Raw genomic sequence first — 19,870 nt, forward strand, 5'->3', positions numbered from 1 at the left:
ATAATTACTACAGAGGGAAATACTAGGAGTGATAAAAGAGCAATAGATCCAAATAAATGCACAAAAAACTGAAACAAAATTAAGCTGAAGTAGTTAGTATTTAGATGTCTAAGGCTGGATCAAAACATCCTCGACTCTGTGTGAAAGTTATCTTTTGGAAAATGTAACATCTCAAACTATAAATCCTGACATTTCTCCTCATCTTTTAAACTTCTTTTTTCTTCTTGCTGACAGTGAAATATTGGTCTGGATTACACAATAGCTTCTGTTTCCTAATATTGGAAGTAATTTTCTTTTTCAACTGGATGTTATCAAAATGTCCAAAATACCGCCCCCCCACACACAAACAACTGAAAGAAAAATTGTAGTGTGTCATGCAGAGAAGTCAGAAATCAGATTTGGAATATAATGCAGCTTGATTGTGGAGAGATAAGTGTGTTTAAATCCTGCCATGGATTCATTTTAGCTTTGGAACAAATTCAAACCTCAGATTTACAACTAGTTCCACAGAAAGTTAAATATCCTCTAAATGTAAAGAATCACTACTGCATACTGACTAAGTTTACATAACAGCAGGTTTTTTTTTTTTAATCTAAAATAATCCAAATGCAGTGATCATGTCTACAAAGCTCTTATTTAGCTTCACGCCGATACATGTCAAATTGCAATCTTTAAAGTAATGCACGGTTTTTTAAGCTGGTTTTGAGCTACTGGATGCACATTTATCTCTTCTTTGAGCAGAAATAACAGAAACTTTGTTGTGGATTTCTGTCTCTCTTAAAAATGTAAACAAAGCGTTTTGTCCCAAACACACGTAGCCAACGCTTCTCTTGTGACCGCTATAAGAAGAAAGACGATGCTGCTGGAAGCCACATTTGTAACAAAAGGTAAATATCGTGTTTTTAAATCAATTTATTTGTTTTAAAGTATGACTAAGGATCTGCTTTCTGGTTTATCTGCATTTGTTTCTCTGAAGGACCCATTGACATTCATCTCCTTATGATCTTGTGCAAAATATCTTCTTGTCATGTGCAGCTTGTTTTTGACACATCACATCATCTGGGCAATTTATTTTTCTGACAAATACCAACATCATTATGAATACATTATTCGTCAGAGAAACGCTCAGAGCTAGCCTCTGAGGGACTTTCATGTGAAGGTTGAAGTGTTGTTCTCATTCTTTCTCTCTTCTTACTCAGTGTGTATTAACCTTTACTCTGTGTTGTAACAAGATCAAGATTCATTCTGGCCAGGACTTTTCAAGCTTCAACAGAAAATAAAGTGGATTAAATCTGATCAAATAATTTATTTTAACTCATTGCATGACTTGCACCGTTTATCCAAGTGATGTAAATTCACAGTATGCATTCTTATTTATCAATAAGAATGCATACTTAGTCTTATTAGGAATCATTTTAAGAAAAGATCTTACAATGTCCATGAATTAAAGTGACACAGTGCTGCCCCTCCCCCCCCATGTTGCTGCACACAGCTGTCCAGCCTGCAGAAAGAAGCATGTTACATTTTTCTCCTTCCTAAAAAAACAACAAAAAAAGCGCAACATGACAAGAAACATCTCTGGAAAGCAACTATCGGTTTGCTATAATTGTGAATCTACAAATAAGCAAGTTGCAAGTTACTACACATTTTTGTGCTGACATGCATTTTCCCCGAATCCAAAAACTAAAAACAGATTTTTCATAACTATAATGATCGATGTTATTTAACCATTACAATGGAAATTGCTTCAGCTCATTATACACATCTTTGCTTAAAATTGTTAACATCCTCATATTGTGTTACTTTCACTGAATATGATTTTATTAGTATTTTATAAATTTATCTAATAATGCGAGTAAAATGCAGCGTTACCCCATTTGGTGTGTGATTATACATACATCTCGTGTTTCTTCCAGTGTGCCAACTTACTTTTATCTTCTATTCAGCAAATCGGATTTAGCTGTGACCTTTGACACCAATCATCTTGTTGCTTTCAGATGCTAAGTCTGGCCTCCCTCCCTTTCTCTCTCTGTTGCTGCTTTTGTTTGCTTTACCTTCACCGACGTAACGTCTGGATAAATTCACTCAACTCCTCTCAAAACTCGTAAAAACAAACAAACTGATGTGAAGTCAGTGAGTAGCTGTTTAAACTTGTGTTTTAATTATTCTCTGCTTCATGAAAAGTAAACAGAGCCACAGGGTGAACAGATGAAAACTAAAGATTCATTTAAATTACAGATACAGTACATCTTAGGTTCTGGAGATCTAGCCACCTGTAATTAGAGGCTTTTTTTTTTAAACTCCAAACCTGCTAGATTTTTTTTTTCCCCCAACTAATCTAAAAATGACAAACATCCTCCACAATCGCTCCATCATATCTCAAAGTCAGCTCGACAAACGTCTTAGTATAATCTGCTTTGGGGGTATTTGTCAAGCATCTGTATAGACTTTACATGTAACTAGGTTTAACCCGCTGCACTTCCAACTTAGGTCAAGAAAGTGCATGTGATGCCCAAATCTTTCACTTTTTCCTCCTAGTTTTATTTATTTTTATTGTTTTATTTCCACAGACAGCTCATACAGGAACATTTAAATACCTTTTAAGGAAGTACAACCCATTCATTTCCACTCAACCATCATTTTCAGCACTATTTGCTTTTAAATGTACTTTTTAAAAAATCTATATATATATATATATTTTTTTTAAACAATCTGAACTGCAAACGTGGCACCCGATGACTTTTCATCACACTAAATGAAAAACCAGATGTTATGATGGGCCTGGAAATGTTCACTTGCCAAAAAAATAAAAATCATATTTAAATTATTTAAAAAATATAATAATAATACAAACTTAGTAAGTGCAACCAAATGTAAAAAGGATAAAGCAACAACAAAAAAAAAGGTAGGCACAAAGTCAAGAGTAAGCTTTCACATTATGCCAGTATGACCAGTTAGACCAGTTCCATTAAAGAAAGAGGGAATCCATTCATTAAGGCATACCTGATGACCATATTCAAGTTAAATAATTCAATTCCAGAATAATATTATCACTTATAACTACATTATGTTTCAGCAATTATCACTTCATTTTACATCATAGCAATTTGTTGTCTAGAAAAGTAAAGCAAAATTTATAACACATTTTCTCCACCATAGTTCCCATTTCTTTTTTTTCTCTTTTTTTTTTTACACCTTCAATCCAGTTTGAACAGCTACAAGAAATTCCACATTTGCATTATTAATACGTTACATTTTTTAATACATACACACATACAGCAGGGGAGGCTTGGAAGTCGCTTGGCACGTTGTCATGCTCGACCAGTCTCCTACAATCTAAATAAATATACAAGACACAGTAAAACGGGTCTTTCCCCACCTCTCCTTTTAAATAACGAAGCCTCCGATTAGCGCTAATCGTCCTGCAAAAAGGAGAGCATGCTCAGTGCACCAACGTGGAACAAAGGTTTAGATTCCCAACTCACTCCTCATATGCTGGTACCAGTTATTCACAGTGACTCAAAAAGAAAATGACAGGAAGTTTGTACAAGAAAAAAAAAAAAAAAACAGCAGTCTTGAGCGATGTTTGGCATTGCTTTTTGCGGGTGCGTTTGTGAGAGTTCAGTTTATCGGTTGTTTGTTGGCGGTCCACCTCTGAACACAACGACTCCATCAGCAGTGGAGACACATTAATGAGGGAAGGTGAGTGTCGGGGGTGGAGTTGAGATCTTATGCACCTTCTTATGTTGAGCAAGATATAATGTTATAATTTTAGGCAGGCCGAATGGAGTTTGGTGTGTGACATGTCCAGTGTTACACTGACAAAAGCAAAGGTGCAGGAATGAGACGTAAGCACACAAGCGTACGTTTAGATTAGAGATGCACCGACTGGACAACTGTGATCAACTTCCAGTTTCTCTTTTAAAAACTGTCATATGAGAATATACATGAAAAATGACTCAAAATAGCTACCTTTAGATTTCCTGCTGTGAAAGGGGAATGCCAGTCAGTTCGGCATTTCATACCTTCAGGATATTGGTTGCTCTGAAGTCGACTTTTTTGTGTACAAAATGGCTTCTGAACAACAGAAGGGTGTTTCGTACCGCTGTGACAGTCAATGATTTAAAGTCAAATTTTAAAATCAAGCAACATCAACCAGAGAAAAGTCACTCTGATTGATTAATCAGTTATATTTGAAGAAAAGGAGAGCAAAAAGTTATCTGAAAGAATTCGGAAACAGAATTGAACCAATGTGTATTGATGGTTTTGATCATTTTACAATATAATGTCTGTCACTGGTTTCTCAAATGTGGAATTTTTTATGTGTTTTTATGATGTAAAGCACTTTGAACTACCTTCTTGCTGACATATACAAATAAACTTGATTGATCAGTTTAGCATTACTGAAATCAGTCTCTTCTGGGAGCCTGTCTCCTGTCTGCCACTAAATTAGGACATTTTGAAATATTTTGATGTTTCAAAATGTCCTTACTTTTATGGTATTGAACATAAATGTGAACAGTGGCCTCTATGCATTCCCTATAGCAGTGATTCTCAAATGTTTTAGAATAAAAACAGCAATTACTAAGTTTTTCACACAGAATGACGTGTTAAAATAGCAGCGCAGCAGCAATTGTACGCTTTTAGTTTGATGTGTTAAGTCATAGAAAATAACAAAAAACAAAGCAAAAACATATTTCCTTTCTTATCCAGAGCACAGATGTTGAAAAATCAGTTTCAAGCTGGACAGATTAACAAACAGGCCCTTAAATTAGAATTACAAGTCAGAAACTGTGGGGTGTCTCAACAGCTCCGGTCTCTGAAAACAAAATGGTCGCCTTAATTGCATATAAAATTCACCAACAGCTGCAATAAAAATGACTTTCTTTGCACCTCTGATGACATGGATTTTGTTAAAACTGCAACACAATCTCCTCAAGTGAAATTATATATGAATACGTTGTTTTTATTGCGTTGCAACAAGTAGTGACCCTGGATACAATAAGCAAATCAAGCTGCTTTTTAAACTTGAAGCTTGTGGTTTGATTACATTCCTAGCTCCAAGTTCTGACTAACGAGGTGAAATAAACACAGCATCAGCGGGTTTTAGTTTGAGAATCACAGCGCTGGGAAGTGTAGACTCTAATTCGAAGTCAGAAATTTCTTCTGGCAACATTTCCAAATCCAGCATGTTCCCTGACAGACAGGCTGAAAGCTCAAAATAATAAAACAAACAATAAAACTTCAGTGTGATGTTGAGCTTCTGTCAGTTTAATATTTTATCAAACTGAAACAACATTCCTGTTATGAGTTGACCTCTCAGCTCATTTTTGTACCCAAAATAGTTGAGTTTGAAGCAACCAAATGGAGTGAAATGCAAGCACCAGATGTCAAGCTTCCTACATCTCTGTGATTCCTCCACCTACTTTTAATCGCCTCGTTGTTACTACAAATAGCTAACTTTGATTATCATCGGGTCAGTGACAACTTCCACACTGAAGAGTGATGTTAGTGAGATCTGTTAGCCCTTAGCTGCATTCATTGATTTTAAAAATGTTGCATTTCTGAGGTTATAACAGGCTGGTCACCAGTCAAGTTTGGTAAATATCAAACTTATTTGATTGTGATCACCGTTTGGTGAATCTTTTTTGGTGCATCTCTAATTAAGAAAATTTCAAAGCACTGCTGCGACTCTCCAGCTAAAGTAAACAATTACCCAAATAGTTACATCAGGAAACAAAACAAAAACAATTAAACACAAACAAAATGTGTTTAAGTACAGTTTTCTGCATTATTCACCATCAGTCCAGGTTGCTCATTCTCACACCTAAAGCTATTTTGCAGGCTGAAAAATAAGAGCTGCAGTTCAGGCCAGCAGGAGGCGATCTTCTACTGTTATGGCTGCTACAATAGTGAGGTTAGAAGATAAACAGCTACAGGCAGTCATGGAAAGGAAGCTGAAGCAGTTTGTTCCTGCCAGAGTCTGAATTTTATCTTTTCAATTTCCTCTTTACGGCGATTTTCTTTTCAAATCCAAAAAAACCCAGAAGAAACAAGCAGCTTGAATCTCTGTTTTCAGTCCCCTCATTTTCCAGTTTTCTTTCCTAAAGCAGAATTGCCTAAATACAGTACGACTAAGAAGTGAAGATAGAGGATAATGTCCTTACATAACAGAGCTCCCTCAGTGAGCATCATTACATGTTTCTAAGAAGAAGGCCGCCTGCAGTAATTTAAATATTCATTTGTGTGTGTGTGTGTTAATTTCAGGCCAACCTTCCTGTCAGTGCCAGGCAGAAAACACACTCAGAACCTGCAACGACATGTAGCTTTACTACCGTTCACATATATTACCGCTGATACTGCTTACTATGTTTTATACACTTTTGGTCATTTTTCCATTAGACACCACAAAAACATGCGATACAGTGTCTGTCTTAATTGAAACCTCTTCTGTAAGTGCTACTTAGGAGAGCTTGTCAAGTATTTGAAGCAAGAAAAATAGGCACACACACACACGCACACACACCAAGAGAAGCACTCTACAGCAGCCTGCGAAGGTCAATCTACACTTTTTTTTTGTTTGTTTCTTTTGCATACTTCCTCCCCAGCAGGCAGGACCACACTTGTGTGTTTACTTTTGCAGCTATCTATACATGATCAGAGAACGTTGTTGGGCACGGAGGCGCTCAGCGGGATTTGCATCATGGGGACCTAACAGGGCTTGTTGACGTTGCACAGGAGCTCAGTGACTTTGATGAGGCGGGCCACTGTGCTCTGCGACTCCTCCTGCAGCCGCTGGTTGTTCTGCCTGAGGCTCTGCACCTCGGCCTGCAGCACCGCCTTGTCCTCTTTCTCCTGAAAAACATCGGCACACAACAAAGAACAGAAGCTGTCGCTCAGATTGCTGTGGCAGGAACGAGAGGTGGGTGGCGACAGGTACAGTGATGGCTCGAAGGAAGCTCGCGGGCGTGCGCAAACGAGAGACGCGACAGTCAGAGCAGAGACGCACAGCAGCAGCAGCGAGGAGGAATAAACTCGCAATCCCAAAGCACCAATCAGCTGATCCGATCAGTTCTCTGACAGGGGAGATTTTGTTTTGATTCGAGGTACCAGACGAAAACAACCAAGCTTTTGTTGACTTTTACTGTTGCATATTGTTTATTAAATCAGTTTTTTGTGGGCTGACGGTCAGATGAGCAAGCACCTTATCAGTCACAATGTGCACAGGGCTGCAACTAATGATTATTTTCATGATCAAACATTCTCATTGTTATTTTGCATTCACCAAATGTCAAGAATGATTAGTAGCGGATGAGCAAAATCAAACATTTCCGGAGTCCCAGGTGATGTTTGGATTGACTCCGTTGTTGCAAAATAGGGAAAAGCAGCAAATAATCACATTAAGTTAATCATACAAACCTTGTGTGCCCACTGTGTAAAAGGTAAATAGAGACAAAACATCAGTTTAATATATTATATAAATATGCAATGCTCTAAAATGTGAAAATTGAGACGTAAGATCATTTCAATTCATTTTTAACTTGATGCCAAACCTTTGAAATTACAGAAAAAAAACCACATCCATTGAACTTCTTCACATATTACAAAATAAATAGCAATTTAAGTTCTTGCTGGTTTTTATGCAGTGTATAAAGAGAACAGGATTTCAAATGTTTATAAATAAAAAAAAATCAGAAAGTATGGCATGCAGTTTGTGAAAAGAAAAGTAAAAAAGAAAGTCCCACATCACAATGCTGCATTTAGTTGTGTCTACTATCTTCTACTCTTGAAGTCAAATAAATTTAGCGAGTTTTAGATTTTGATGTGCGAGTTTGTGAAAGAGAAATTAAAGTTGTGTTAACTTAAATTTTTTTTAATAAACTAGTTTTTTAGGTTCACACTAAAATGATTTTGTGTGAACCTTAATTATAATGTTTAATAAAATTCATGACCAGATCAGAAATTTCATTGATGCAATTTGAAACAAGAGTTTAAATTACTCTAAAGTGAAAAAAAGTAGTTAGTTTAACTTTATACTGTGAGTAAAAGTTTAATTAAGTGAGGGCAGTTTTTCCTTGCATATTGTAAAATAATTATTTGATTTAAATTGCAAAATTAAGATAAAAGTCACAATTAATTAACTTAAAAAAACCAATGCTTAGGCAACTCGTCTCTTCTTGTTAAATCAAATTAAAATGTTTTACAGTGCAGTGCACTCTTCTGGTTTCCCTAAAAGGGAGATGGAAAACCAGACCTCTAACTGGTTTCCTCCAAAAAGGCCATAATAATAAAAATGGGGTCCACAACAGATGAAAGTCCATCTTAAACTGGTGATACTTTTGCCACCGTAGTTGAGAATCCATTCTTTAAAAATATCACGTCATACTGCTGCTAATTACTCTTACAAGCTATTACCAAATTAGCCAAGTTTTTTATCACTGTCATGAAGATATGCAGTTGGCATCAGGTTTAAAATGAACTTATTTAACAATATATCAAAGTTAAAAAAAAAAAATTGCTCACATGTCATTTGCAGGAAGCCAAATATCACTATAATTTTTTTAATTGAACTAAATCAGCAGTTTTCAAGGTTTTTTGAATCTCATTCTAATTATTCTTTGGGCTTTTGTTGCTTTTTCACACATTTTTTAAAATCAATTCTATCAGCTGCCCAAAACAACAATCTGTGCAACGTGTCCCTAAAAATAAGGGACATAGACAAACAGAGAGAGGACAAGAAAGGAACTGTCAGATATAAAAACAATTTACAGCAGGAAGAAAATGCAGCAAAGACCTGACAAGTTTATCATTTACTGAAGACTTACTTTGGTTTTAGTAGTAGTCAGATTATGCCAGCTTTGTTAGTTTACAAAGATTTAGCTTAACAAATTGTGTAGAATTGGTTCTTAGCTTTGTAGCAAAGTTTAGGTGATGTTTCTGACTTAATGAGCTCAGACTTATGTGTCTAAATTATGCCTGATTACACCCAACTTTGGGGATTTAAATAGTCAATGCATAAATTAATATCTACTGTAAAATGAACTCAAAAGAGTAGAGATTAAACAGAAAATATTTTCAGGGGCTGCGACACCGTCTCACATCTTGCCATGTTGTGTTGAAGAATGTGTTTCACCAAGATTTAGGTAAGAGGAAATGAAGGGGATTTTTTTAGAACATCCAAGTCTTGATATGTATTTGAAATAATTATATAATTTCCAATAGCGCATAATTGGACTAACGGGTGTAAAAGTCACAAAGTTCTGCTGGGTCAGGACACGATATGTTATTTTTGTTTGATCTACTGACAATAATGGAGTAAAAGTTTAATGCTCTATGAGTATCCCTAGTGATGAGATAAGGTGAAAAATAAAAGACAGTAGGTCATGCTGTCAGGTTTACTTTCTCTTTCAAGCAGCCAGCATCCTGAGGTCAGTAAGTCTTCATCAGCAAAAACAGTGTTTGCATAGTTTTGTATGAGGTGAAATAATGGTATTATTGGGTTATTGCTGCTTTGTTTGAGTAGCAGTTGTGCAAATGCTATAACTGAGATTGTTCTGATGAAATCGAATGAAATCAGAGTCGAATTTGTCGGCATGTACTAAAAACCCACAATTGAGGTAACCTGGCCATGAGATTATTTAAGCTATGATGTTTCAAAATGCTTTGGGAGGCAATAGTGGAGTTTTTTACCAGAACTAAAATTTTACTGGTGATTGCTGGAGAAAAATGTGAAAAAAATAAAAAATAAATAAAAATGCTCAAACATAATGAATAGGGAATAATGGTCCATGAAAATATAACGATATAACAAATGGCTCAGCACTTTTGTTATGTATTTTTTACAAGAAAGAAAACTTTTCTCTATTTTAAAATTTAAAAAATGGTTAGCTGTTTAAATATTTATATCCAGTTTCTAAAATTACATTTTACACAGCGTGCTCTCTCTCTCTTTCTGAAACAAGGTTGTAAATGAATCAATAAAAGTCAAAATTATACATTAAACTTCTTTTAATGATGTACGTGTTTGAGGAGCTTTTCTGTAATTAGCACTGAGAGATAAAGAGTCGGTAGATTGTCCAGAAAAATAGCCATTATTTCAGTAAATAGTGAAAATAGTCATAGTTGCAGTCCTCATCAAAGACTTCAAAATAGAATTGAATTGGGAGAAATACCATGCATCATACAGACAAAGACATACACAGAGACAGTATTTGCAAAAATACATTTTCAACACAAGGGCCACTTATATTTGGATGACCAAGCAGCTCCATCTGCTGAGTGAGGCCATGTTGTTGTTGTTGTTGTTGTTGTTTTAATACTTCTTTTAGTTTTTAGAGAAGTGGACTTTGTGTTGAAATTGAGTTTTTTTTAAGGCAGCTGGATCTTATGTCCAAAAGAAGCCTTTGAGTTCATCTCATACAGTTTTCTGAGGCATAAACAAGAAAGATCAACAGAGCAGCACAGACTCATGTTTGGTGGAAATGTGCAGGAAAGAAAGTATTGAAAAAACAAAACAAAAAAAACACCAGGACTTCTCATAAATACATGTAAAATAGCAGAATACGGGGAAAATTACAAAAATCAGGAACGTTTCTGTACACAAAATAATAAATAAATAAACGTCTTTTTAAAGTGTTTTTTGTTCTTTTTATAATTTAATACATCTCTACAGCGAATCAGCAGGGGACCTGAAGTGGCTCGTCGACGGCAGGATTTCTAACGGCTGCATCAGCAAACAGAAATCTTCTCGCTCAAGCGACAGAAGCTGAGCAAAGGAAATACTTTTCTCCCACCTGCTGACTCTGTTAGTGGAGCTACAAAATACTGTCACAGAGAATAACATTCATAGAAGTCAAAGCACCTTTTGCAGGTCATCTTGCAGCTTCTTCAGCATGGCCTCCAGCTGCGACACCTTCTCCTCCAGGTGGCCCGGAGAGTCACTGCAGCAGAAACAGGAAGAGCAAACAGCTGAAGGGATTTGTTACAACAAACAAAGGCAATGAAACGACTTAATTTGTTTGATTGGTGCTGTGGTCTGTGCTAAGCTGAGGACTTGGCTCCTTTTACCTCTAATGAAAACAAGAACACCTTGGAGGTTAATTTTCATTTATCACCGACGTCTGACAAGGAAAGCCAGTGAGAGTGATTGCTCTCATCCTGAGCTGCATTTCTGCAGGACTGCAGTCATAAATAATGACTGCAGCCCTTCACAGGAGTAGAATAATAGCACGGTTGCATGGTTGGGGGATTCAGGTTCACCACGTTTAAAGCTGAAGTATGTAACTTTTACAGAAAGTTTGTAATCATGCAGATGTGATGCCTGTTCTTCTTTAAGAGAAGAATTTTGCTGCAAAATTCTGATTAAATTTTCTGTCCTCTGCAGCACAAATATGACCAACCTGTCCTGAAGATGTAGATACATGAGTCATAAAGCTAAAGAGAGGGGAAATTTATCTAATGACGTTGAGAAAATTAAGAGGCCTTAGACATGCTGAAGTCCTTCACACTGTGCGTGTTTTGTCGTGACCCACCTGTCCTTTGAGTCTTTGAGTTTGCTGTCTGTCTGATCAGCGCCACCTTGAGAGGAATCCCCGGCTTTACGGTCTGAGAAAAGCAACATTAAGGACATTATCATCACATGGGCAACGTGGAAAAGGTAAGGTCGGGTAGTTTTATTTACATAGCACATTTTCAACAACAAGGCAATTCAAAGTGCCTTGATGTGAGTTAGAGGAAATACAAACAAAATATTTCCAGCCTGCCTCTCTAAGGCTGGGAGACTGGCTGGACATAGACAGGATTAACCAGAAAAGAAGCAAAGAAACTCGGAAAGAGCTGCAAAACCTCACAGCGGAGATCGAAAAAATCAATCAACAACTATTAGGCAAGCACTTTATAAATTTGGCCTTTATTAAAGAGTAGCAGTAAAAAAGCCATCGCTGAAACTGCACTGCAGCATAAGCTGCTCTGTTTGCACTTTGCTAACACTAATGCAGCGAACGCGGCAAACATATGGAAGGATTATGTTTGATAAGAGGAGACCAAGTCTGAAGTTTCTGGACAACCTGCAGAGCGGTATGTCTGACAGAAAACTGAACGTCACCCTGAACACGTTATCATGTTTTTGGAAGCTTTTCACCAAATCTGACTGAGCTGGAGGGTTTTGACAACGAGCAACAAGAAAACAAGAAAACTTTTATCAATTTTACTGAAACGGGCTGAACACACATGAACACCACATTTTTAAACCTCCTACTAATATGAAGGGATTCCCCCAGTGTATTATAAGCCTGGCGGGTCACCAGGCTTTACTTGTGTCCCCACCAGGCTTAGCATTGCTTATTTATTTAAGTTTTTTTAATGTTTGAATTTTTTTAAGACTTTGTAGTTGGTGTTCAAATATTTGTTTTCTAATAAGACATAAGTATTAAGTGTCATTTTCAAATTTCCCATCAACTTCCTTAAATGTGCCTAGCAGAAAATTGAAAATAGTTTTCCTTTCACATGGGTGATACTTTATGATAGCCTCATACATGTTCGCATCATAAAATGTTTAAATATGAAGAAATATGAAAAACCTTTCAGGGTTTGAATACTCCTTGCATAGAGTTGCTTTTATTTATGTGAAAGCATGTTGCCTTCCCAGTTTAGTTCAGTAATAATGGATGAGATTCCTTTTCTCAGTTTCTGGATAACTGAAGCGGGATAATCTGAAATGTTCACTCGTCAGGTTCTCGCTTTGGAAACTACTTCATTGTTTTTAGTTTACATTTTTTCCTAGTTATTAAAAAATTCTGATTTCTAATCTAAAAATGTTCTGATGATTAAAAAAAATAAAGCACCAAAGTGTATTTTTATTTATCACATAGCGTGTACTGCATGCTGACTGACCATAAGAGGGCAGCAATAATAAGTAAAAAGCACAGGAATGATGCTCTCTGAGCTTATGGCGCACATAACTTCAGGAATGATCTGTCAAAAAACATAAAATATAAATTATGAACCGTGCATGACCTCACCTTCTTTGGACAAAGCCTCCAGGATGCTGCGGCAGGCTGTCGCCAGGTCGGCAATGGACTGCCACTCCTCATCTGTGGAATCTGTCGTCTCAGAGAGAACTACAAGAAAACATAAAATAAAATAAGAGGTGAAGATCTATCATCACACTATATGCAGCATCCTCTGTGACTGTGGGGTATATAGGACAGAAAAGGGACTGCAGATGTCGCACGCATCTGTTGCCTCTGGTCTTGCATTGGCAAAAATCGGCCGCTAGGAGGCGGTGTTGCTTTGATGCTGGACTGTAGCTTGAGGCCAAATATCCCAAATCAGGAGCAGCGTGTTTTTGAGGGCATGCCTATAAAAGTCTTGATGTAAATGATTACTGGAAACCAAAACCAAGAAGGCGGAAGTAAGCTCAACTTAATTCAGATTTCTTTCAATTATGTGAGTAATTGAAAGTGTTTGGGGGTTTTTGCCCTAAAAGCCTCCAGTTGTTACGCTTCACCTCTTGAATTTTCTAATTGAGCTTAAAGTATCTGACGCATGTGAAAGTCCTCCAGACTTCCTGTTAACAGACGTTCTGCGAAACAATGAGAGGAATCCGAGGAGATGATGAGCAATCGTGCTCTCATGGCTGCAGAACGAGGATCTCAGCAGAGGCACAGCAGATGGTTCAGGAAGAGGGGTTCCTTGATTTGCGTGGGGAGTGGGCCCGCCTGAAACTCCACCCCTCACACCACCCATATGTCCCCCCTTTTATTCCTGCCCGTGGCGGAGCAGGGCAGCAGAGCAGGGGTGATATTAGATTAGCGGCACGGCGGGCAGCGCGTGAAAGAGGAGGAACAAAGAGGACGCAGCAAGCACTGCAGGGGGGATAATGAAGAGAGGGATTTAAGGCAGGATGGGACTAAAAAAAGGAATTTAAGGGTCAAACCAGGCAGAGATGATTTGCAAACATGTGTAATCGTTCCATTTTGGCATCATTTGAGCTGCTGTGCCAGCTGCTGTCTTGTGATAAAGCTTTGTTTTGAACTTATAATCAGGTTCATAGTGTTTTTCAGCACATATTACTTTCTAAATTCACTCTAACAGATCATCCATTTTTCTGGAAACCCCCAAAAATATACTGATCAGTGAAAACTGTTTCCTTATAGATTTGTTTTTGTTTTTCTTGTCACGCTTGAATGCTTCAGACCATTAAGTAGATTTCATAAAACATAAATAATGTGAGTAAAGAAAGGAAATTATTTTATTCTTTAAGAGAAAATGGCTAACCAAACCAACTTGGTCCAAATTGAAACAGTAAAGCTTCCTCGTTTTCAAATGATGAATTCACCTGAAAGCTTTGTTAAATTTGACCAGCAGCCCAATTACAACCAGACCTAATGAATTAAACAAGCGTTTAATAGAAATTATCTGACACGTGAAGTAGATTAATAGCAGCACAAGCCAAAAAGTCTCAAGAACAGATGATTAAAAAAAAGGTTACAGCATCATTTCTAACACTTTGGGATAAGAGCCATAATCCTAAAAGGAGAAACACTGAAACAGCAGTGAACCTTCAGAAAAGTGGATCACCAACCACTTGGGTCAACAACTCATCCAGCAGGTCAACAAATGACCCAAAACAGCGTCTAAAGAACTGCAGCTCTCACTTGTGAGGTCACAGTTCACGATTCAACAATAAGAAGGGGACTGGCGATAAATGGCGAACATTACAGCTCCAGGATGGAAACTGGTGCTCCTCGCCTCATCTCACATTTGCAAAAAAAACAAAAGGAAAAACATCTTGATGATCCCCAAAAGGTTTGGGAAGATATTCTGTGAATGAACGAGGTTAAAACTGATAAATCGTTTTGGAATGTGTTTGTCTCTTTACATCTAATGCAGCATTTCAGAAAGATGACAGAGGCAGTGAAACATCGTGATGGTGGCGAGAAGGTACCAGGCTGTTTGTGTTTCTCTAGGAAAACGGCAACATAATAACTAGAAACACGAACTCTCAAGCAGAAAAGCTTCACTGACTGATTTTGACCTTAAAACAATTTGCATTACGCTGACCAGAAGCAGTACAATCAATCCTTCACTGAATTGCTCAAAAAACGTCAATAAAAGTGTTGGAGTGGCCTAGTCAAAGTCTGGACTTGAATCTGACTGAGATTCTTAAACTTTAATATGGCCGCACTAAAACGATCCTGCAGGTTTGTTGATTTGAAACACTTAGATTTGACCTAAAAAACAAACAAACAATGCACTGTATTGAACGTGATAATCTAAAAAAAAATCCCGTTTTTAGTTTATTTCTAAGAAATGAGAAAGCTCTTACTCTTGGTGATGGAGTGATGCAGACTGAGGGCTCGTGAGTTTCTTTCTGCTCGGTCTACACTCGACAGCCGGGAAGATAACGCAGACGAGTCACTCGCTGAAGCTTTGTCCTCGCCAAAGTCAGTGGCCAGGAACTAAATCAAGAAGCAGACGGAGGTCAAAGTTTACGTCAAACGTGTTGAACAAGCGTCAGGGGGAAACGTAGCTCAGGTGTTGTGGTCGACCTGCTCGTCTTCTGGGGGAACTTTGGGCTTGACGGCCAGGATCAGGTCAGGCGTGGCGTCCCTCAGCTCCCCGACGTTCTCATAGATGTGGCGTTTCTCCTTCATCGTCACGTTGTCGTACACGTGTCTGTCCGTCAGGCAGAAACGTAGCAGGAGAATACACAAAAGCAAATCTTTTGATCCAATCCAGTGGTTTAAACCAAACCTCATCGCCAGGAGAGCTTAGGTTTTCAAAGATCAAAAATAGCATGCGATAAGTCCAGTCAAATCTGGACCTGCTTTAAAAGGGTGATAAAAATCTAACTCGGTATGAGGAGAATCTAAAATTATCTGCGTGAGTGTTTCCTTTTTCCTCCCCAGCAGCTGACAAGTGTGATTGAAGTAATTAAACAGGCTGACACAGATTCTTTGATACTGAAGAGGATGGGAATTAGAGCAGAGTGCAGACGACTTAGATAAGCACTTCAATGAAAACAAAGGTGCTGCTGCGCCATCATCACATTTCACAATAAGGCTCAGTATTTTAAAATATCTGCAGCTCATCTGAGCAAACTGCAGGTCCTTAGAGGTTTAAAGTTGATCTGTTTTATTCATGAAAAAAACAGCTTTCTATTTGAGATCATCAAGGTTTCCCTTGTGCCCCCACTAGGGTTAGGGTTAGGGTTAGGGTTAGGGTAACTTGTTAAGCCTGGTGGCTGGGTTACAGGGTAGTCATTAATCCAGAGGCCTGTCATGTTTTTGAGTTAAAAAATGTTTAAAGTTGACAGGAAATTGGAATATATCACTTGATAATCATGTGTTGTTACAAGATTGGAAGATTAATACCTGAACACCAACTATAAAGTCTTAAAATAAAATAAAAAAGCTTAAATAAACAAGCAATGCTTTGCCTAGTGGGGGCACAAGTAAAGCCTAGTGGCCCGCCAGGCTTATAATCCACTGTGGGAAACCCTGGATCATGTGTCCAAGTTTCAATTATCTAACTTCTGGTTCAAGTTGAAGAATTTAAGTCGTTCAATTTTGGCTCTTTTACAGCAAAAAATGACTTAATTACGTTTTAAGCTAAGTAATGATTCACCAGATGATTGTCTGTAATGTAGTTTGATTCTTTTGTATTTCAGAAGAGTGAATAAATATTTCCTGTTTTACAAAACAAACATGAATAAAGATCCAAGTTCAATTAAATCATAATTGAAAAAACTACTTTCAACAATGTTTGATCACAATCTGTGTTTGATTTTAAAGCAGCTAAATTAAACAAATGAAAGTTTGAGATATCTTTCTCTTCGTTTTAGTGAAACTTACCCATCGCAGGTGTCTGTGTAGGACAACTGCTTCTCCAGAGAAACGCTGCGGCTGAGCTGAGAGATGCTGATCTCTTCGCTCTGATTGGCTGGCTGGTCCTGCAGCGACGTAGCCCTCAACAAAGGTAAGGTGGGCGGCGCCAGGAGCGGGCCGGGACTCTCCTCGTTTTGTTCTCCGCCGCCGTCCATCTTCAGCTCATCCTCGGTGACCTCTTCTTCCTCCTCCTCCTCGTCGACCCTGTCCGCCTTCAGCTGCTCCTCCTCCACCTTCTGCTCCTCCCTCTCGTCTTCCCTCTCATCCACCACCCAGGCCACTCCCGACTGGTCCTCGCCGGACTTGCACTCCGCATCCTTGATGGCTTTCTGATAGAGCTCAGAGAAACTTCTGCAAAGCAATAACAGACTGCGTGAGAACAAAACTCCCGAGCTTTATTGCATTATGACTTACAAATTGAACAAAATGAAGGCGAAGGCAGAGCGTTTCCTGTGAGCCGCCTCTTTCTGCTACATAATTGTGATAATTTATGTTTTTTGTCTCAGAAGGAGCAATGCAGGGTTGAGTAGATTAAATCTCTCTTGCCAGCTTTGTGACATTATTTGGAGCTGTAAGCAGTAGAGATGTCTGGCTTGATAATGTCTTACTTTATCCCAGCAACTCTGTTCACAGCTGTTTCTGCCGTCGCGCCGCTGTCAGTTAAGCAGAAACGTCCTGGTTACAGTCGGCCAAACCGTGTCAGTGTGATTAAACATCATTAAAAAGGATTTACTGGTTGTTGGCCAGCTGATTACAGACTGTCATTAGCAGCATAGAGAGCTGTGTGCTATTTCTGACTCTTGTCTTTTTCTGGACCATCTTGTCCCTCTAACTCCCTCCAACTCATTCGCTGCCTCGACCCCTGCAGTGGGCCGCCTCTCGGGTTCACAGTCTGTCTCTGACGAGTAGAAAGACTTCTGTCCAACCTGCGAGGTTTGCCGTTCTCATCCGGTGGGATGACGGTGATGTGGATCTTGTGTGCCGTGCGGAGAAGCCTGCTCCTCTCCTCGGGGCTCAAGTGGACCAGGGAATGTCCGCACAGCCTCACCACGCGAGCCCGCAGCTGCAGGCCTCCACTCTCGGCGTAGCAGAACCTCTGCAGGTCCGTCACGAAGCCCTCCTCGTTCATGAGGAAGCCAGGCTGCCCCACTCCGTCCCGCAGCGGGGTGACCTCCAGCGCCTCGCAGCCCCGCGTCACCAGCTGAAGAACAACAGGACACGTGAATCAAAAATTACGTTCGATTTTTTACACTATCATCATGTAAAAAATGCAGTATAATGTTTAATGTTCCCATTTTGTCATTTTGTGGCCACAAATGAACTGCAGAAAGCAACAGCTCAGGTAGAAGAGTCTCCCAACAAAACATCAGTCATGCTTCCTGGAGCAGCTTGGGTTAGGTCCTTATGAATCAGGTTAATTTACATTTTTTGCACAAAATCATTCTCACATAATTAGATTTTAGTTTTTAGCTCCTTTCATGATGGGCGGGGCCTCTTGTCGCTTTAAATCCAAATAAGCTGCTGAAGGCCACGCCGCCCAGTTTAATGTTTACACTCGCACTTCAAAGTGGCTGGAAACGGATCAGCGATCATACAACTGTACATCTTTGAAAAGTGAAAGTGGAGCCTACTGCACAACCAATAAGAACGTAGTAAGTGGTTTCTGGATAGCAAATCAAAAAACAAACGACAAAACACATCTTTTCCAGCAGCCATTGCACAATGGTAAAACCAACTGAGCAAACATGCTGGAGCTACGTAGGGGTTGCTAGGTAACAGCGCAGTGTGACTCAATGAATGGAAGGTTTTGAAACGGCTCATTTTTCAGACACCAAAAAACATTAACGTCTTGCCAGAAAATATGTGCATATTGTTTTTAAGAGCTGGGCTCTTTTTATGAACAGTTGGGATCCAAATGGAAGTAGAAAAACTCTCAAATGTGAAATTCTCATAATAAATTCCTCTTGAAATTGCTATGAAAGCTTTATCATAGCACCACATACCTCAAGCCTTTGCACTACTTCCTTTATGTCCTCTGTCTGACTCTCCAACATGCTGATCGATACGGACTCCCCGCGCTCATAGAAGATGTCCAAACACGGCCCCCCATCCTTCGTTTCTGTCACCGCCTTCCATCCGATGACGTCTCGACAGGAGCAGTTGAACACCACCCTGCGACTGCCCCTCTCGATGAGCACCACCGACTCCGCCGACACTCCAAGCAGACAGGGGAACTTCTGCTGCTCACCGGCCTCCGAGTCGTCTCTGCAGCTGACCATCACCGCCCACACCAGCGCTCCGGCGCTGTGCAGCTCAGCGCCTTTCGCGCCCTTCATCTTGTCTTTCCGCTTGCTCCCCAAAGAGAGGAGGGGGAACTTGGTGGAGGAGTCGATGGGGGTCGTGGTCACGTAGTTCTCCGCCAGATCCTTCAGGTATTCCTGCCGAGTGCGCGTGGCCATGGAGCGAAACTTCTCCGATTTCTCTGCGGCGTTCTCGGCGTTTACCACCTTCGCCAGGAGGAAGTCTCTGAAGGCAGGCGAGCGAGGGAACCGGGCGCCCCTGGGGAACAGGGGCCCAAATAACGGGATGTCTTTGGAGCGTGTCACAGCCACTCTGAACAGAGAGAGAGAGAAATGAAAGAGTGTGAAATGTTCAGCAAAAACACTCAATCTATGTCCTGTTTGCAGTGTAGCTGTGTGATGCATGCTGCAGCGGAGGAAGAGGAGTGTTTTCTCCTGAGGCGCCTCACACCTTCAGTGATGTGACTATTACACCAATAGTAACAGCCAACTTAACAGTGACTCCCAGCACGGCGGCAAAAAGAGTGTAAATTCTCTTTTCTCTCTTTTTTTGTGTATTATTGACACTTTAACCAGTTGTTTGTACAAACAACATAAAAAGACACAACATTTGTTTCTCAGTTTGGCATTAAATTGACTAAACTACTCCAGTTTTAAGCTAGTGAGGACGTTATACATGTC

General features: G+C 39.3%; 1 protein-coding gene across 7 annotated transcripts in view; it reads right to left on the reverse strand.

Moving 5' to 3' along the window:
• Positions 1-2,137: 2,137 nt before the first annotated feature.
• zmp:0000001168 (signal-induced proliferation-associated 1-like protein 2) overlaps positions 2,138-19,870 on the reverse strand; it is a 47,589-nt gene continuing 29,856 nt past the window's right edge. For 6 of the 7 annotated variants that reach the window (XM_055043857.1, XM_055043854.1, XM_055043853.1 and 3 more), the window contains 9 exons: positions 18,893-19,502; positions 17,816-18,090; positions 16,857-17,240; positions 15,552-15,678; positions 15,329-15,461; positions 13,020-13,118; positions 11,532-11,604; positions 10,862-10,940; positions 2,138-6,855 (listed from right to left, as the gene is read on the reverse strand). In XM_055043857.1, coding sequence (XP_054899832.1) covers positions 6,712-6,855; positions 10,862-10,940; positions 11,532-11,604; positions 13,020-13,118; positions 15,329-15,461; positions 15,552-15,678; positions 16,857-17,240; positions 17,816-18,090; positions 18,893-19,502 — 1,924 coding nt within the window. In that variant the 3' untranslated portion in view covers positions 2,138-6,711. The other variant, XM_055043859.1, reaches the window with a different exon arrangement.

This window comes from Poeciliopsis prolifica, unplaced genomic scaffold, assembly GCF_027474105.1.
Source record: "Poeciliopsis prolifica strain line A6 unplaced genomic scaffold, Auburn_PproV2 SCAFFOLD019, whole genome shotgun sequence".
NCBI lineage: Eukaryota > Metazoa > Chordata > Actinopteri > Cyprinodontiformes > Poeciliidae > Poeciliopsis > Poeciliopsis prolifica.